The sequence below is a fragment of the Melozone crissalis genome, unplaced genomic scaffold, assembly GCF_028551555.1.
Source record: "Melozone crissalis strain CALT ecotype California unplaced genomic scaffold, PUWL_Pcris_2 ptg000007l_1, whole genome shotgun sequence".
In the NCBI taxonomy this organism is placed as follows: domain Eukaryota; kingdom Metazoa; phylum Chordata; class Aves; order Passeriformes; family Passerellidae; genus Melozone; species Melozone crissalis.
Genome location: NW_026535785.1, coordinates 15,394,482 through 15,412,780, shown reverse-complemented (window position 1 = coordinate 15,412,780; position 18,299 = coordinate 15,394,482). Strand labels below are relative to the sequence as shown.

The window sequence follows — 18,299 nt, the reverse complement described above, 5'->3', positions numbered from 1 at the left end:
GGCGAGGGGGTCGCCCCGGCCGGCGGGGCAGAGCCCTGCCCGCCCCGGTGCCCGGTCCGGCGGGCGATGCGCGCTGAGTGAAGGCGCGGCCCGGGGCGGGCGGCGGCGGTGCCCCGCTCCCCCTCGGCGGAGCAGTTTGAGTGACACCGCGATCATCTCGTTTCCCTTCAAGCTTCGCCTGTTGCCGCCGCCGCCGCCGCCGCCGCTCCAGCGCTGAGCCGGGAGTGGAGAGCGCAGGCTGAGGCTCCGCCGGCTCCGGCCAAGAGATCCCCTGTCTTTATGCCGTGATCTCCCAGCCCGGCCAGGCACCGGGGGCGCAGGGCGGGGTGGGGGGGACTGCGGGCTCTCCCCAGCCCTCCCGCCCGCACACCTCTTCGGGGGGCTTCCCCTCCTCCTTCCTCCGGGGCGATTTGTCAAACTTCCCCCCTCTTCTGCCAGCAGCAGCAGCAGCAGCAGCAGGGCTGTCCTCTCCTCTGTGCCGCCTCCTCCTCCTCCGCCGCCGCCGCCTCCTCCTCCTACTCGGCATCGTGTATGCACAGCAACAAAAAATATATCCCCGACCCAGCCCTCGCGCCGAGGCTGGAGCAGCTCACCGGATCTCTGGGGCTGAGGCAACTCTTCCCACCCCCGCGCCCCGGCTGCCCCCCCCCGCCGGCGCCCGCAGGAGCCCAGCATGCCGAGGAGGAAGCAGCAAGCGCCCCGGCGCGCAGCAGGTACGAGAGCCGCTTCCCTGCCTTCCCTGCCTTCCCTGCCTTCCCTTCCCTTCCCTTCCCTCCGCGGCCGCTGGCTTCTCCTCTCGCTTCTCTCCGTCTCTTTCATAACCGGCTCCCGGCGGGCTCCGCCGCCGCTCCGGCCCCGCTGCTGCCCCGCTGCCCGCCGCTGCCGAGGGCTCTGCCGAGGGCTCTGCCGAGCAACTCCCGGGCTGAGGCGCAGCGCCGGGATGGTGGTTTTGGGGGGATTTTATTTTTTTTTTTTCTTCAGGGTGGGGGGCGCATGAAAGCCCGTTGCCCACTTTTGGTGCCCACTTTGATTTATTCCGAACTCTGCCGTCGCCCGGCTCGGTCCTGGGGTAGCCCTGTGCGAGGGGCAGCGGGTGTGTGCGGGCACACGCTGCTCGGGCTCTATGGTCGGTGTCACTCCGGGGCTGGGGGAAGAAGAAGGGGAATTTTGGTTATTTCCAGCCCGTACTTTGGCACCTACTTTGTTTCTCTCCCTCGTAGTCTTCATTCTTCTACATCCCCTTTCCTCACAGGCAAATGGTTTGTGAAAGCCAGGGAAAATATTCTTTTTATTTAGTTTTTCTTTCCTATAAAAAAAAGAGAGAGGGCATGTATAAAAATATGGCACGCTGTGAATGAAGTGGCAGGGACAAAGTGATTTGGAGGCTCTGCAGTGTTAGTTGGAGATCCGAGCCCAGAACTGGTTCCTTTGCCCAACTTTTACCTTTTTCTCTTCTGCCCTTGTACTGCACTGGAGATGTCTCTGCCGGACAGACAGACCGTCCTAGCTGGTCACTTTCTTTGGTAGCCTCTTCTGTTAATCCTATTGATTTCTTATTTATGAGTCCAGAGGAGAAGCTGCAAAGTAAACCAAAGGAGGGAAAAAAAAAAAAAAAGAAAAAGGGTCTGTGTATTGTCAAGTGACTGGTGAATGTTTCTGATAGTGCCTTTACAATTTCCACTGGTTTCTTTTTTCCTTTTTAGAATTACTTTTCGAGGCTTTGTGCTGGTGAGGTTTTTGTTTGTTTGGCTTGTTTTCCTTTTGCCAGAAATGTCAACTCCTGTTAAACTTAAGCAGTATTTTTTTGGAAAAGCCAAATTGAAAAGAAAACAGTAGAAGAAAAGCCCCACATAATTTTACAGTAATCCTTAGTTGGGGATATGTGGGCTGGAAAAGGTTTCCTTGGCCTGTTGCCATCCTTGATTTGATGTCTGATTGATCGCCTGTCATCCGGCAGCCTTTGATCTATTCATTCCCGATAAACATCAATAAATCACTTGCCATGGTAACGCCAGACTCGGTGACGTCACACGTGGCCTGTCAACTCTGGGAGCGCAACTTGAGGGGTCCTGGCGAGCGGGGCCACCCCTGGGCCCGGCCCTGGGTAGTGGAGCCACCGCCGGGCCCGGCCCTGGGTAGCGCTGCCCCTGCTGGGCCCGGCCCTGGGTAGCGCTGCCACCGCTGGGCCCGGCCCTGGCGAGCGGAGCCACCGCTGGGCCCGGCCTGCCGGGGCCGCCCGGGCCGCCAGGGCCCGGGGCACGGACTGCTCTGCCGGGGCACAGCCTCGAGGGGCCGGGCTGGAGCTGGGGAAGCTCCCCAGAGCATCCTTGGCAGCGTGGCTGTGCCTTGGGCTTGGGACAGTGTGGGGCAGGGAGCCCGTCCTGCAGCCTGGGCTGGGGATGGTGTGGAAGAGGGAGTCCGTACTGCAGCCTGGACTAGGGACAGCATGGGGCAGGTAGTCCTGAAGCCTGGGCTAGGGACAGCATGGAGCAGGGAGTCAGTCCTGCAGCCTGTACTAGGGACAGCTTGGATCCGGTACTCCTGCACCCCGTGCTAGGCGCTTGCTGGGGCAGGTAGTCCATCCTGCAGCCTGGGCTTGCTGGAGCCCTTGCTTCCCTGACAGCTTCTCCAAGTAGGGTGGTTTGGGTTTAGTAAACATCAAGGGGCTCGGGGAGTAATGCAAATTGTAAATAACAACGTGCATGTTTCCTTTCTTCTCCTCTCGGACAGCCACATGGGTTCGGTCGGGCAGTGCTTTTGAAATAGGGAAATAGACTTCCCAGCGGTCTTACCCCGCATGCAAACAGCTAGAAAGTTTGGAAAGTTTCTCAGTACGGTGGTGATAGCATCAAGCAAACAATATTGTAGCCAAATACTTCGTGATAATATTTTGCTTTCCTGGCCCGTGCCATCAAATAACAATTTTCTATAAAAATGACAGAGGTGAACTTTTTTTGATACTTCAGAAATTCTATTTTGTAATGTGAATTTAGTTCTGCAAAATCTAGATTTTCCATGTGCTTTTCCATTTTTGACTCTGCTGTAAAGTGGGCTCTCTCTCCACAGACTGGAAGAAAATATTTCTGCACTAAACACGCATTCTGAGGTATCCTTCTCTCCCTCCACCACTCTCTGTCTCTCCCTCCTTTCTCAAGTGAATCATCCATGATACGCGATCTATCTTTCATATTTAGCAGAAGTGTAATCTCTTTAAACTTTTAGCTTTTTGATAGCCACATTAAACATTTAGTATTGTGTATAATTGCTTCCCACTGAGATGCTGCTTTTATTGGTCACATTGGAAATGTTACTTTTTCTAATAGCAGGAAAAGCAAAGGCTTTTTTTTTTTAACACCTTAAAAAACAGCTAAGAAATAACAGGTTAGTTAAGAAATATTCATTACAAAAACTTGACTGCAGGACTAATAGGAGATGGAAGAATGGTTTTGCTCTATCAAAATGACCCGTCAAAACGACTTTGTTTCATATTTGATTTAATTGTCTCTCTCCTGACAGGCACATTCATCAATAGCTTAATGGTCAATCAGAAGTTGGCAGAGTGAGTGCTTTCATTCTTTCCCATACACTAGCTTTGGCTTTACTTTATCAAAATGCCTCTGCCTAATGGATATGGGGGATGTAGAATGACTGAAGGGCTACTTATTTGACAAGAGTGAAAAAACAAGAACATTCATGCTGTTGATAAGTGCATGAAGATAAATAAGTGAGCTGTATGAGGTGTTTTATTTTAAGACAGAAGAAACTTACTTTGTTTTTTTCCCCCCCTTTTTGGCTTGAGAGCTGCGAGTTATAAGGTTCATGACTGCTTTTGTGGCATACTGAGAGTGATGACAAATTGATTGCTTGGTACTGAGAGAGAAAAAAAGGTGGTGGTGGGGGGAGAATTAAAGATGTCTGCTGATTGGTAACTCAGGAAATCCAGTCCCCAGCAACCTTGAGAATACTCGAGAATTTTTTTTCTCCAAACTGAAAGGTCCGCTCAGCCATAAAAAAAGAAAAGTTGTTTTGCCAGCTTCATTAGTGTTCACCTAATTAGCTGTAAACCTGATGGATTCCTGACAGCTTTAATGATTGGAGATGACAAGCTCCACGCAGTGTCATCCAGCAGAATTAGGTTTGCAGCTAGTTTGATGTAATCAAGTTGATATTACACAGTCCTGGTTGCCTTTAGTTGTGCATTAACTCAATTTTCTGCTGCAGGTGACAAATGGGCTTTGGTACCTGGATAATCATGTCATAGGAATTAGGACCCTTTTAATGGTCTGGAGTAGAATAACAACAACAAAGAACTCTCAGCAGCACAGAGCTCGCAGACATAACAGACAGGTGCACAAATTCTTTATGTCTAGCCCAAGTGTTAACACCACACTGTGGAAGACTAAAGCTGTCTCTGAGAATCAAGAATCTGTAAAAATGATAATTTCGCTTTGTTTGCTTTGAGACTCAGCTGAATATCATAGGTAAATTTGGGAAGGAGAGTCAGGGATTGCAATTTTATTCCTCACCTGTTAAAGCAAGAAGATAGTCAGAATTGCTGTTCCAAAGACTTCTGTCATGTAAGTCAGGAGGAATAAGGTATATTTACCAGTTAGAGGCTACTGTCTTGAGAAGCTAAGATATTGTATTAATAGAGGCCAGTCTTGTTCATGCAAACAGTAATTATCTATCCTTAAATTATAGCTTTCACTTGCAGCTTTTTTAGAAACCTATTTAAAAGATCAAGAAAATGTACTTCCTACTGACAGAAATGACTTAATACGTATTTTGTGTACATACCTTGTGAGGAGGGATTGGAAACTAGTGGTTTGCTGGAATCACATTTAGTTTACTTATTTATTTATTTATATATTTAATAAAACAGTAACAGACAACTGCACCGAGTTTTCAAGGCTCTGGGGAAAAAAAAAAAACCAAACAAACCTGGGCCTATGGTTGTTTTTATTTTGCATAGTATGTTTTAAATCCTAGAGATTGCTGCATGCTCGAGGCTCTTCCCAACTTCTGCGCTTGCATTCAGAAGCTGCACCTGGTCAGTGTGAGCGCCGAAATTCACGGAATTGATGCTTCAGAGGTGCAGAGCACTTCCACCTCCCAGGGACTCGAGTGCTGGTGCCAGCCCTCGGCCCCTCCAGCGTGGGGCTGGGGGTGCAGCACAGCAAACAGATGCAAGATGGCACACAGGTTGTGCCGCCAGATTTCCAGGCAGCTCTGACTCCGGCAACTCGAACGCTCGCTTTAATTTATGGCAATTGCTTGCAACTACATACATACCCCAAAAGTAAATGTAGCGATAAAGTAGGCTACCTATAAAGGTACTTGCAGTGTCAGCCCTTGGTATGTTATTTGCCTCCAAACCTGCCACATATTTCTCTGTTGGGCAGAGATTCTTCCTAGCAGCAAGCTGACAAAATGATTAGTTATGGCTGTCCTCTGCTTTTTTTTTTTTTTTTCCCCGGCAAAGTGTGAAGGAACAATGCAAAAAAAAAAAAAAAAAAAGAAAAAAAAAAAAGAAAAAGGGGCATAAATATAAAAAGGCTTGATAGATTCCCCTGAATATCTGCCTGGAAAACAGAATTTTCCAGAATCAGCTGCCATTTCTCCCATTAGCTTGACAGCTGTCAATTAGGGCTTCAGTGCTCTCCTGGGCCACAGTTTATTGCGTGCGGTTGATGTTGTCATTTTGTTCTCGGTTTTGCCTTGAGCACTATCATGAGCAGGAGTGAAATAGTCAATAACTGATGTATCAGCAGTTATTTCTTAAATTGGCTTACAAGTCTGCATTTTTCCTCTTTTTACTAAAGATTGTTTTGTAAAGTGATTAGAATGAATTGTGACTGCTGCAGGGTTATGGGAAATGCAGTGAAGCTAGGGTGAGTTAGCAGGATTAGAGTGGGTCCTTTTTGTCAGCCCTGCTTCCAGGATTAGTGGAAACTGTATAGAAAAGATCACCTTCAGGGTGAAGTGTGGGGTACATTTTTAAGCGTGCTACGTGCACGCTTATGCAGAAACATATGGTGGTAGAGAGTGAATGAAAAGAAATCATCTGCCAGAACGTAAAGTAACCTACGTGTTATCTCTCTGAGCAAACCTTGGCACTGCTGGCTTTACGGTGTAGTAATCCATATTTTAATCCAATGTCGTGACTGCTTCCTAGAGAATCCAAATACAGATTGTCAGATTTTAACACAGCCCTGTTTTCAAGGTGCTGCTAGTGGATCAGGTATTGAGATGCCTGAAGTGTTGCATTGTCAAGTAGGAGTGTATGTGTGTGTATGGTTATGATACAGCACCAAAAATAACATAGTTGCTGAGCAGTCGCATGTTATCTTATCTGTGAAATACTTTAGCATCATTTACTAAACAATCTACCTCAGGTGTTTTAGTCTGATTTTTTTTTTCTTCTTCTCTGTGTGTTTGGTAATTTTTTTTAAAATTTAGTTACGCCCAAATTGTGGTTTATCAGCCTTAAGTTAAAAATGAAAGGTGAATACAATATATTGTATTTGGTAACAATGATATGGACTGGTACATCCAGACAGATAATATGCAGTTGTAATTAGAGTGAATAGACAGGCATTCATTTTCAAATTCTTTGACACATGCATAAAATAGTCATATAATAAGATAAGATGACAATTTTATGTTAGGTTGATAAAGTGTCCCGATACATGCATTTAAATGTCTGTAAGCCTTTTTTTATCCAGACAGATTAATTCTAGTTTCCAGCATTTGCAGTTAGACATTAAATTAATTTTAAAAATCCCACTAAACAATGGATGCGTTGCTTTTTTGTGTGGGTATATGTCATAACCTAAAGCAGAAGGATTGAAAAAAATTTGTGCAATTGATTTTTCTTGATTTCAACATAACAAAAAAATAAAGCATGAAAATTGACTCAAAGGATTTAAAGCATAGTCCACGAGAGATTGTATTGTAGTTTTCTTAAGTACAATAATGCAGAATAGAACATTGTCAGAGCTTGAAATTGTTTGTTACCATTTTCATAAAAAGAACTCAAAGAGTTGAAATAAGTAGGGCTTAATTTCAGAGACTGTGAGATTCATCCTACTGCATTTGCCTGATTTTGCGCCTGAAAGATATTTTGGTCATCTCAGCAGAGAGCCAATCTGCAGAATTTAAACACTTCTCATTGCAGGCATCAACTTTAAGATATTTCTCAGAAAATGTTCAAAGGTTTTTTTTTCCCCTGGGGGTGGAGGGAGAGTAAGGAAAGAGTTACCAGAGGATCATAAAATATCTGAAAGCTCTTTGCCAATGCCATTACCTGGCCTCTTCGGGCTGTAAAGGGACAACTCCTCAAGAATAATCTAAGTTCGTATTTTAGACTTAATTATAAATTATTAATTAACTCTGTCAGGACACATGTTATTAATTATGACTCTCTTTTCTTCATTCAGAGCAGCTGTTGGGAATCACGTAAGTTGACTGTGCTTGTTGGTGTGGGAGTTTGCCAGTGAGGAGCTCCATGGGCAGCCCGCCTCACCTCCAGCTGCCATCCCTTGGCGTGGCTCCGCCCGGCAGCGCTGGCAATCCAGACAAGTTCTGGGGCAGCCCGGTGTGCTCACGCTCAGCCACCATTGTCACAGGGCTGGCTTTTAGGTCCTGTCCATAAATAATCCCCGTTTTAGCAAGGCTCTGTGGCGCTGGGGAGGTGGGAAGGGCGGCGGCCAAGCCTTGGCGAGGGGGAAGCCAGGAGGTTTCCCTGCCCTTCCGCCAAAGTCCCGCCAAACTTGGCGCGCTGGCACAGAGCGGAGGGCTGCTTTGTAATTCGTTTGGAATGATCCAAATTCATTTACTTTTGATATTTCCATCATTAAATTGAGTCCTCTGTTTCGGTTTCTTATGTGTTCTTTGCGGAATGCATGTTGCATAAAATAGGCAATTTTTAATGAACAATTTAATGTAAATGGGTTCTGAATTTAAATTAATATTAATGAAGCTTTGAGTGAATTTATTTTGCATACGTAAAGGCTTGTAACTCTTTCACTCATACACTCTTGTCTTTATGTACTAACACATTGGTTAGGTGAATTGGCTAGTTTCCATATTTTGTGATTCAAAACTCTAATGGATTTTACATGGATATTTGTGCTAGCGCAGCTTCGCACAGGTTACTATTGCTAGTAAAAAACGTACCTGCCTTGAAATTCAGATTTCTGTAGTTACCATTTCACTGTTACCCCACTGTTTCTGTATGTTTCTTCCTACTTTGGTTTCGCCTTCATGCTTAAAGAAAAAAATACTCCAACAATAGTAACCACAGTCAAGATGTTTTCTTTCTTTGGCTTACCTCTAATGCATTATGTATTTCGATATGATGGGATGTTCTATAATTAATTCTGTTAGATGTAATTGCTATAATCACTTTGATGCTACACATAATAAAAGTAATATGGTAAGCATACGGAAAAATATAAACACCTTATTGTAACACTTTTTGTAAAATTCTTTAAAAAATCTCGTTCGGAGCGGAACCTCCGCTTCCGTATTTTGTCAGAGCTAAGATTTTTATTTTTTTTTAAGTACATTACTTTAGTAAATGAATTAATTTCAGATATTGAAAAGATTTTGACAGGCAGGTTGTCTTGCATGTGCGTGCGAATATCCCTGACTCTGTGCAGTATTAAAGATGTAGTTCATTAAGAAGCCAATCTTCAGTGTGGCTACAAGTGAGACATAAATATCACTGTGTATTTCATGAAATGAGAGACAAATATGTACATTATATCAAAACCCAGGACATAGGAAATAACACAGGAATGGAACTGTACAGTGGAAAGCTTCTTTGTAGCGCAAAATTATGGGAAATATAAAATGTATGAAAGGTAGCATGTAACTAGAGAGGGAGCTTTTCAGGCATGGTCCCAAGTGGGAAAAAGACTACAGAAGGTGATTTCCCTCCTCCTGCTTTTTTCTTTTTTTTTTTTGTTTTTTTTTGGTTTTTTTTTTTTTTAACAAGTAGCTTTGAGTTATTGTTTGCAAACACAGTTTTTGATAGGGAGGAAATGAAAAAAATATGTGCAATGGGTTAAGCTGTGTAGCTGATATCCTTGATTCTGTAACAAAAAATGTTAATATGGCCATAGTTCTTAATTAGTTGCACACAATACTTAATTCTGCAAAGGTCACTTGATTTTATGGTCCAGCTTTGCCTATGAATTTGTATGTTTCCCCCCAAATTTATATTTCTCTCTCATGTATTTTCTAAGCAATTGAGCATGCAAATTGTGGTGAGAATGCAAACTAGAAACAGGATTAGAAAAATACATTTAGCGTGGACAAAGAAGAGGTTTTGTTTAATTTTTTTTTAATTTTTTTTTTTGCTGGTGTTATTTTCAAATAATGCACAGCTTTGCATGGCGAGCAGCAGTATTACATTTAACTTCTGTAAGCTGAACAAACAAACCCTGACCAAGCTCTCGCTGGATTGTTCTGGGGAAGAACAGAACAGGGTGCTGTTTCTGAGTGTCTCGGGGACTGGGCTCGCTGCCGGCAGCCCTTTCCCTGCTAGGTCAAGCCTGTTGCTGGAGGGCCAGATCGCAGCAGGGGCCTCCAGGAGGCTTGGCCAGGCTGCTCCAGACTGGCAGCCATCAGTCATCCATCTGTGACACAGAGTCTGTTTTTGATGGCAGGGATGATAAAAGGCCTGGGAACTGTATAGGCCCTTGTAATCAGGGCCAGTGCTGACATCCTTCTCAACTTTGACAGCTTCTTCCTTTTCTCTCTTCACCGCCAAGACTGTCTCAACTGGATTTTTTTTTCCTCTCTCTTGTTTCATGTACTTGATCAGTCTCAGATGCTGGGAATTATTTTTTTCTGGAGGGAGGAGGAGTGTTTCTTTTGGTTTGTGGGTTGGGCAGGTGTGAGAGGAAGTCTGGTTTTTTTTTTTTTTTTTGTACTGTAGGCCTGTTGCTAATTAATGTTCCTCCATAAGATTCTGTCGGAGTTGAGTAATGTTTTTGATCTTTATGCCTGATAACTGCATACTTAATGAGATTTCAAAGCTGTGAGTGCAGCTCCCTACAATTATTGACAGATGCCTTTTCTTTGCCATTGGGTTCAGCTTCATAAATCCTCCTGCAGTAATGAGGTTCAGAAGTGCCACCCTGCCAGTGAGCTAATGAAAGAGGGGGGGAGGGAGGGAACAGCTCATGCCTGCCTGACACATTTTTTTCCTTTAAAATTTACTATGCAGATGTCAAGCTGTGGGACGATTACTTCAAACATGCTAATTTTTATCTTGCTTTTGTGTCAAGCCTGCATGCCATTTTTCCCCCCCAATAATAAATAAAAATAGAAACCTCAACCTATTTAAATTTTATCATGGATCATAACTATTGAAGACTTTGATATATGTCTGTTCTTTTGCAGTTTCCAGTCAGTGGAGCAGTTTTTTGAAATCCGAAGGGCAGAGAGAGGTTAAAAAATAAAAATCAAGGGGGGAGGAAAGAAAAAAAAAAAGGCAGCGATCTGCCTCGGCCGCACGTCAGGCTGCCCTAACCGTGCACTTGAAACATCGGAGATTTCATTTTAGAGTTCTGAAACTAAATCCTGGTGGAGAATAGCCGCACCATGCCAAACAGTCGATTTCCTTTTCAGCAGAGCCATACATCACTGACCCACCCTTCCCTCCCGACAGAATGACATGTGTCATTTATCACCGGCCCTGGCAGAGCAGAGCCGGGGGGGCCCGGGCAGCTCCCGCTCCGGCAGTGCTGCTGCTGCTGCTGGGTGTGCTGGGTGTGCTCCGGCCAGAGCGGGGCACGGAACGGGAACGGGAGCTCCCGGCGGTGCTGGGGGCACTGCCACGCTCACCGAGGAGGTGATGTGCTCTCATACCAGCTGCTAAGTCGCCTTCTCCAGCCCCCTGAAGGTTTTCCCCTCCTGTATTCTTGCTGTCTCAGTCTCTCTTCGTTTCTCTTTTTTTCCCCCCCTTTTTTTTTTTGAGTTTGGCAGTTGGGACAAACTGGCTGACACGTATCATTCAAGCAGCACCGGCTTGCTGGGGGTTGTGTAAATGAATCTGGGAGCTCTTGGTTTCACATGATTCAAACGTGCATTATTGAAGATGGATGTTCCTTAAAAAAAGATTGATGATGGATATCAGGCTTATAGTGCCATTTATCATTTTGAATATTATTTAGACTTGCCGTGTAAAGCTGTAACTTGAGAGTTAGATGAGCTGGGACAGAATGGAGGCCTCGGCGTGCACGTTGTGATTGATGGCTTTGCTTTCTCATTGTTTGTTACCAGATACTCGCCGGTCATTACAGGAGTGCCTTACAATTGTTTTAGGGGCTGGATTTCCGTGTGTGGATGTGTGTGTGTGTTTGTACAACAGGGAGAGGGACAGGCAGAGGCAGAGTTAAGTTTTTAGTGGGAGCATTTCAATAATTGTAAAGAATGTAGACAAAGCCGTGGCCCGTGCAAGGATGCAGGCAGCCTCTTGCATGAGCACAGAGACTTGCCGTGTGTAACACTAAAATACAAACAGGACTGTGGCTGATCCAGTGTAACACTGCCAGGCATTGCTACTTCCAGTATAAAAATGTGCTTGTGAACAGATTAATACACTCCAGCTTCCTTTTGCTAACAGGATGCACCTTTTATTTTTTTTTCTGGGTCCCAAATAATGGCAAAGGAAAGAAGGTTCTAGGACATAATTATTTCAGCATTCAGATATTTCTTTCCACCCACGCTCCTCATGCAGGATTGTGAATCTTGTAGCCTTGGTGTTTGCTCCCAAGTGTGCTCCTGGAGGGTGGATGGCCTGGCTGTGTAAATAGTGAGGGCAATCCCTTCCCTCTTTGAAGCACTTTTGCTGGAACCAGGACACCCCCACCTGCTGGAAGAATTAAGGAAACAGCTTTTTATAGGCAATTAGATCTTACCTAGGAAGTGCAGGCAGGGACTTTCAGGAGGGAGACACTGCAACAATGGAGCAATAGGCAGTGCCAGAACTTCAGGTGTTGGGCTGTTTGTGCCCCTTCAGGCAAGTGCAATATCCAGCCTGGTTAAACTTGTTCTGAGCTGACAAACTATTGACTGTTCCTTGCCTGGTGCATCCTACAAAACTCAAATGATTTACAGGAGCAGTAGGTAAAATGAGATGAGAATTACCTTGTTGAATCAGTCTTGAATTTGCACAGGTAGCGGGTGTTTTTGAAACACTGCTTGTCACATCAACTTTTTCTTTGATTGCAAGGATGCCCTCCTAGCAAAAAGGAATGACAGCAACACTTAATAAACATTTTAGTTAAAATGTTTTTTTTTTAAAGCCAGCAGTGACCTTATATGTGTTTTATAGAAATGAGTTTTTCAGTTCCGTTTACTTTTGGTGCACTCAGTTGTCAAAAGTAAGGAGAATTCAACTTTATGCCCTTCATTCAAGTCCAACACCATGAAAAAACTCTGAAAAAACATAATACTTTCTATAAAGCATTCAAACATATAAGGTAAAACTTTGCTCTGTTACTCCTGCATTTGTGTAACACAGTAGGTAATTGAATTACAAGTGCCAATTTGCTGTAACAATTGTAAACACACCTTGATACAAATGGCATCATTGCATTCTTACTGATTAGAAAACTTTGCTATTAATACACACAAAGTCCATTTCAGGTGTAATTGGTAAGGAGCTGAGTGCACTCATGGGAAGAAACCTTGTTTTGTTTTTTGTTCGCTTTTATTCTTATCCCTTTTCTCAGTTTTATAGCTGGAGACATGATTTATTGCAGCCATCCATCTTTGGGGCTCATCCATCACATCCTGGTTGCTAGGCAATCATGGCAGCAGCTGTTTGCTTTGAATCAGACAGAAAAGTTGTCAATCATCAAAGGCAGGTGAATAGCATTAGAAACACGCTATTGTCAGACGGAATAATTAATCAAAGAGAGAAAAGATAATTAAAAAGATATGACCCTTGCAAGTACTTGCTCTGGGTTGCCTGGAAAAAAGAAAAACTGCCTGGTCTTTTCTAGACACTTAAGCAGCTGAGGGCTGATAAAATATGCACTCTGCAGTGCATAGTTTTTAATTAATTGAAAAAGGTTCAACATTCAAAGACGATGCTGGAGAAAAGTCTGATTATGAGCATAAGTAATATTTATTGTTTGCATGAAAGGCTTGACATGGAGTTCTAACTTTCTGTCACAAATCTCCTGCATGCTTGCACTAAGCCTCTTTCAGCTTCACTATCTTTGCTGGCAGTTACTGGAGTGTGTGGTTAGTCTGTCCAAGTGAGGGTCCTATGGCTTTCATGCAGCCTTTTCATCCTGGGCCACCTTTCCAGGGCATTGTCTCCTTGGCTGTCCCCTGCAGCAGAGTTGGAGTGCCCGAGCTCTGCCACCAGCAAGGCAGGCAAAGCTTGGTGGGGCTGCAGCCCTTCCCTTTCTTCAGTACAGGAGAGGTGTCCAGGCAGCACCCATCTCATTTCCAATCAGCCAGAGGAATAACAGGCTCATGTGAGCCCATTCTGAACCCTGATTTCCCAGCAATTTTCCAGTTATTTGTAGCTGGGATGATGAGAAGGCTGCTGCAAAGCCCAGTTTCCAACTCCTCCAAGTTTGGGTGTCCTGGCAGTGGGTGCAGCAGGGCACACCCAGCCCAGGGTACACAGGAATGCACTTCTGGGCAGTGCAGTGCTGACCAGGGTGTGTAAAACAGCTGGGCACAGCTGGTGCTGCTGCCAGCAGAGCAGGGCTCAGTGCTGCTGCTGCCCAAAAGCTGGCTCTGAGGCTGAAATGTGGCACAGTATTTTTGTGAGAATGCAATGTCTTACGATTGATTGCTGAGCAAAATGCCTGTGTAGTCCAAAAAATCCCAACTTTGGTGTTTGTTCAGGCTTTGAAGGAGTCTGTGGATGGACTGATCACAGGTATGATGATTGCATTAGTAGTGTTTCTTTTTTACAAAGTATTTTGTAAGTAGTGATGCAGAGGTGGCTGCCACGCTGCCCCTCTGTATTTTTCCATTTTTGGTTTCGTACTTTACCCTGTTTTCTAGAATTTCAAGAAAAACTTCAAGTTTGTGCTGCCAGGAGAACAAACCCGCTTACTTTTAATATCAAAAATAAGATATTAGTGTTGATTATCAGCAAGATTTGCAAGGAAGCAGGCTGTGAAATACTGGGAATTTAAACTGCAGGATGCAAACCTTGCACACTGTTCTGCACACACCATCCCTTTCACACTGGCTGATGCCTCCGAGTGTTCTTTGCACAGCTCTTCGTGTCAGTGTGTCACAAGCAGCTCCTCTGCTAATTGTGTGTAGCCTGTATCACATTTTCTGCTCTCACACCCTGTTTCACTTGTAATCATTCCAGTATTTACTTAGAGGAGGAGAGAACACAGCTCAGAAGGAAACGGGGTGCCATCTGAGTGCTGGGTATGACACATCTGCTGCATAGAGCTATTCTTCCAACACTGAGGGCAGGAAGCTCAGGCTGCAGCTAGCTTGGATGACTTGGAGAGATCTGTGTCCTCAAGTAACATTTCATATTAGTGATTCCTCAGAACGTCATGTTCACCAAAGTTTGTGTGAGAAATAAAAAAAAAAATCTCTTTAAAAGCTGAGTACTGCATATTAGCATTAGCTTGAGAAATATCATCTGTGCACTACACAACCAAAGTCAGCACCCCCTTGGCTGATAGCCCAGCACTTCTATGTAAAGTTAGGATGTTGTCTGGAGTTGCTGGCAGGTATTTTTTTTTAGCAGGACTAACTCTTTTTCTTCTATATGTAATAGTAATTCAGGCTGACATATTACTGGCATTTTTTGTCATAGGTGAGTGGGCCCTGTGCCTGTGCAGGGCACATGGGGGGTGCTTGTGTGCAGAAATGCAGTGCTTTCTCTAGCACATTCTGTGGATTAAATAAATGTGGGATAGCCATGCCAGCATGGGAGGTGACATGTTTATGGCTAAAGAGCTCTTTCCTTCTTAGCTGGGAAGCAGATTTGTCTCCTTTTCACATATCAACACCTCTGATACCTTTTCAAGTATTTGCTGTATTTCAGATCTGCTGATCACTGTTTTATTTACTGATAGGGGAACTGTGGCAGTGGTTCCCTAATGGAGGGATATATAGTGCTGACATCCAGGAAATGTTGGCTAAGAGACACATGGATAGATGGCTGCATGTTGGAATATAGGTGGTTATTCTTAGTCTGATAGAGACTTTTTAACACATTGTGTATGAAAGTTCCTGTGATAATGCTTCCCTCTGCTCATCAAGGTGAGGTGCATCTTTTCCCTCTTATTTTTCCCAGTCTGTATTCCATGCATGGTGTAGAGGGAAGACAGAATAGCTGTTCTTCATTCACAATATTTATTGCACAGGTGAAAGAGTTTGGATTCTGTGGAAGGGTTTTTCTGTCCTACCCTCTTCCTCATCCTTCCCCATATGCAGGCTGCTTTTGCAGTGTATAGGGAAAACTGTTTAGAAACTTGAAATACCTTGGTACTGAATATGGTAAAGCTGCATTGCCTTTTTGTTCATGTGAAGTGAAAAATGGACAGAATATGTCAAACATTAACACCGGCACAGATAGTAAACTGTTTTGCTTTAAATGGTGGAAGAATGTGCAAAGGGAGTTTAAAATAAACAGTCAAATAACAATCAAGCATTTGCCAGTGTTTAAGTCACTGTGTGAAGTAAAATGTAGTATCTCAGTAGGAACCACTAAGTTACATGGTATCTGTATACTGAGAAAAATATATTGAGGAGAGATGTGCATATATATATATATATATATATATATATATATATATATATACACGTGTATATATATAATGTGCTTGGCTGAATGTAAACTGAGTGAATGTGCAAGGCTTCCCTCAGCCCATTCTCTGCCTGTTCCAGGCTGTGACACTGCAGCTCTGTGCCAGACAGTGCTCAGGTCTGTCCTGCTCTCTGCCAGGGATCCAGAGCATTTCTCACTGGCTTTAGAGCATGCTGTGTCCATGAAGTTTGGAGGATATGCATTTCCTTTTGAAGCTTTCTGATAGAAGAAGAGACTTTTTATTCCACATTTTTAAGGTTAGTTTTCCTTTTTATTCCTCTCAGTGTAGCTTGCTGTGGCATCTCTTATGTGCATGGTGATTTTAGGGCTTCAGTCCTACCAGCCTGTGCAGTGAAACAGAAATATTTCTTATCTCCAGTTTTCAGTTTGTCAGCAGTGTGCTTAAGAAAAGTCTTCTGCAAGCTAAACCTGAAGCTTGGAAGATGTCGTGGTATTCTCTAAGTGACTGCCCTTTGGTCACTTTTTATGCAGTGAAATGCATAAAATACATTTGTATACACTTACTTATATGATGAGAAGTACCCTGTTTTATTCAGCATGTTTTCTAGGATACCTCTTCAGAAAGGACTGGGCTAAAAGAGAATGGTTTTACTGTCGTAGGTGCATGATGACTAACTCGTGTCAGCTGATAATCCAGGAGCAGAGCCAGATGGCCTTGGAGGTAGGGAATCATCAGATAAAAGCCATCAGGCAGGGCACTGCTTTAATCCCTAGGGTAACTGTGGAGGAAGGAGCAGGGTTGGAAATGCCTTCAGGAGAAGGGAAGGAAGAACTAGAGCCATGCAGAAGAAAAGACTGGTAGGTAGTGATCTAAACCACTCTATGGTCCCTAAAATAGAAATACCTGAATTCATGTGTTACATTCATTCACTTGCCTTCAAAATCATGTATACAACTGTGCTGTTGTTTTAGAGTTAAACATATGCCTTGCTTTCTAATTAACCCCCAAATCCCTTTGCATTTGCCATATTAATTTAATTAGTTTGGGCATAAGAGTACAATTCTGGCAACCACCTTAACCTTGTAAGTAAAATGGAGAGACACAAACCAGGTGGGCAAAACTGGGTTGGACTTGCTGCAAATTTTAGTGAAAAAATATTTGAAAAATAGAAGGTAGAACTTGAGACAGCAAAGATAGTGTGTGAGTGGGTTTTTTAACTGCTGAAATGTATCATTTACCCAGGATACCTTGTCTTCCTTTGTTTTTGCTCTGGGCCTGCAATAAAATGCTTCCTATCTATATTAGTTAGAAAATAGTCCGGTGTAATATATGAGAATAGTGGTGCGTTATTTCCTCATGCTTATATGTTTTCTGTGTAAAATACTCCAGCAGCAGTGAAATCTTGCTGTGTGATTGCATTTCATTTTGAGATGGTTAGCTGAATAAGCAGGAGGACAAGCAAGCAGTAAGCTGAATGAAGGAAAAAAAGAAATAAAATTTTACAGCACATTCTTGTTGTAGGAGTGTGCAACACAAAATTGTGTGACTCAAATGCTCAATCTGGTCTTCATGATTAAGCAATAAACAAATTACAAAACAAAGTTATCATCCTTTAGAAACTTGTGCTCAGTCGTGAAAAAGTGAGGTATTTAACATTTCTCAAAGGAAAACATCTTTTATTACTTGATCTTCACTGGCTGTGTTTTTTAGCTAACAATACCATGTGTTTGTATTAGGCTACAATTAAAAACTTCTTTTCTAGACACTGCAAACGTTTTATATAATTGATTTACTGAAGGTTGATAAAAGGAAATGAAACAGTTAAATTTTGTGTTCAAATGAGGGTGTGATTTGTTGTAAGGACTGGAAGATACACTCTATGTGAAGTAGTTGCTTACTTTGCTGAAGTAGAAATGTCTTTGTGTGTTGGATGTTCCAACTCCTGGATGAGAACTCCCAACATAATGGAGTTCTCATCCAGGAGTGGGTCTTCTCAGCAGCAGCACTGGAAACATGTAAAAATATTAATGCTGTGTATTCCCCCAGATTCTGCTGCTTACATGCAGCAGAGATGTCCATGTGTGATTTTTTTGTGTAAAAATTGTTTGTAATAATTATTGAAATCTGTCAGATCGCTGGGAGCGTGTTCTACTTTCCAGACAAGATTCCCCACAAAGAAAGGTTTAAAAATTGTTTAAACAAGGATTTCTCAAGCTAAGGAATTGGCATTGCTGTGACAGGGATCCTGCTTGCATCCAGTGTGGGCCCTGCCTGCGTGGGGGAAGGAGGTGTTCTGTCCTCCCTTGGGTCCACAGGAGCTGCTTGCCATCAGCTGGTGATGTGGGTCAGGCCATGAGGGTGGACATGAACTCACATGGAGAGTCTGGAGAGCCTCAGTTCCTGTCCTGAGCCTGCTTCCCTGTCACTGTGGGACATAAATGTGGGGGGAAGCTCCGAGGAGGGGCTGCCCAGCCCTTCCCAGGTCAGCCTCTGCAGCCGTGCCCTTCCCGGCAC

At 43.8% G+C, this 18,299-nt stretch overlaps 1 protein-coding gene across 1 annotated transcript in view; it reads left to right on the top strand.

The window, feature by feature from the left end:
• Positions 1-673: 673 nt before the first annotated feature.
• The window catches only part of TSHZ3 (teashirt zinc finger homeobox 3), a 64,136-nt gene continuing 46,510 nt past the window's right edge, over positions 674-18,299 (top strand). The window contains exon 1 of the mRNA XM_054296351.1: positions 674-713. Within this exon, the coding sequence (XP_054152326.1) occupies positions 674-713 (40 nt within the window). The remainder of the gene's footprint in view (positions 714-18,299) is intronic.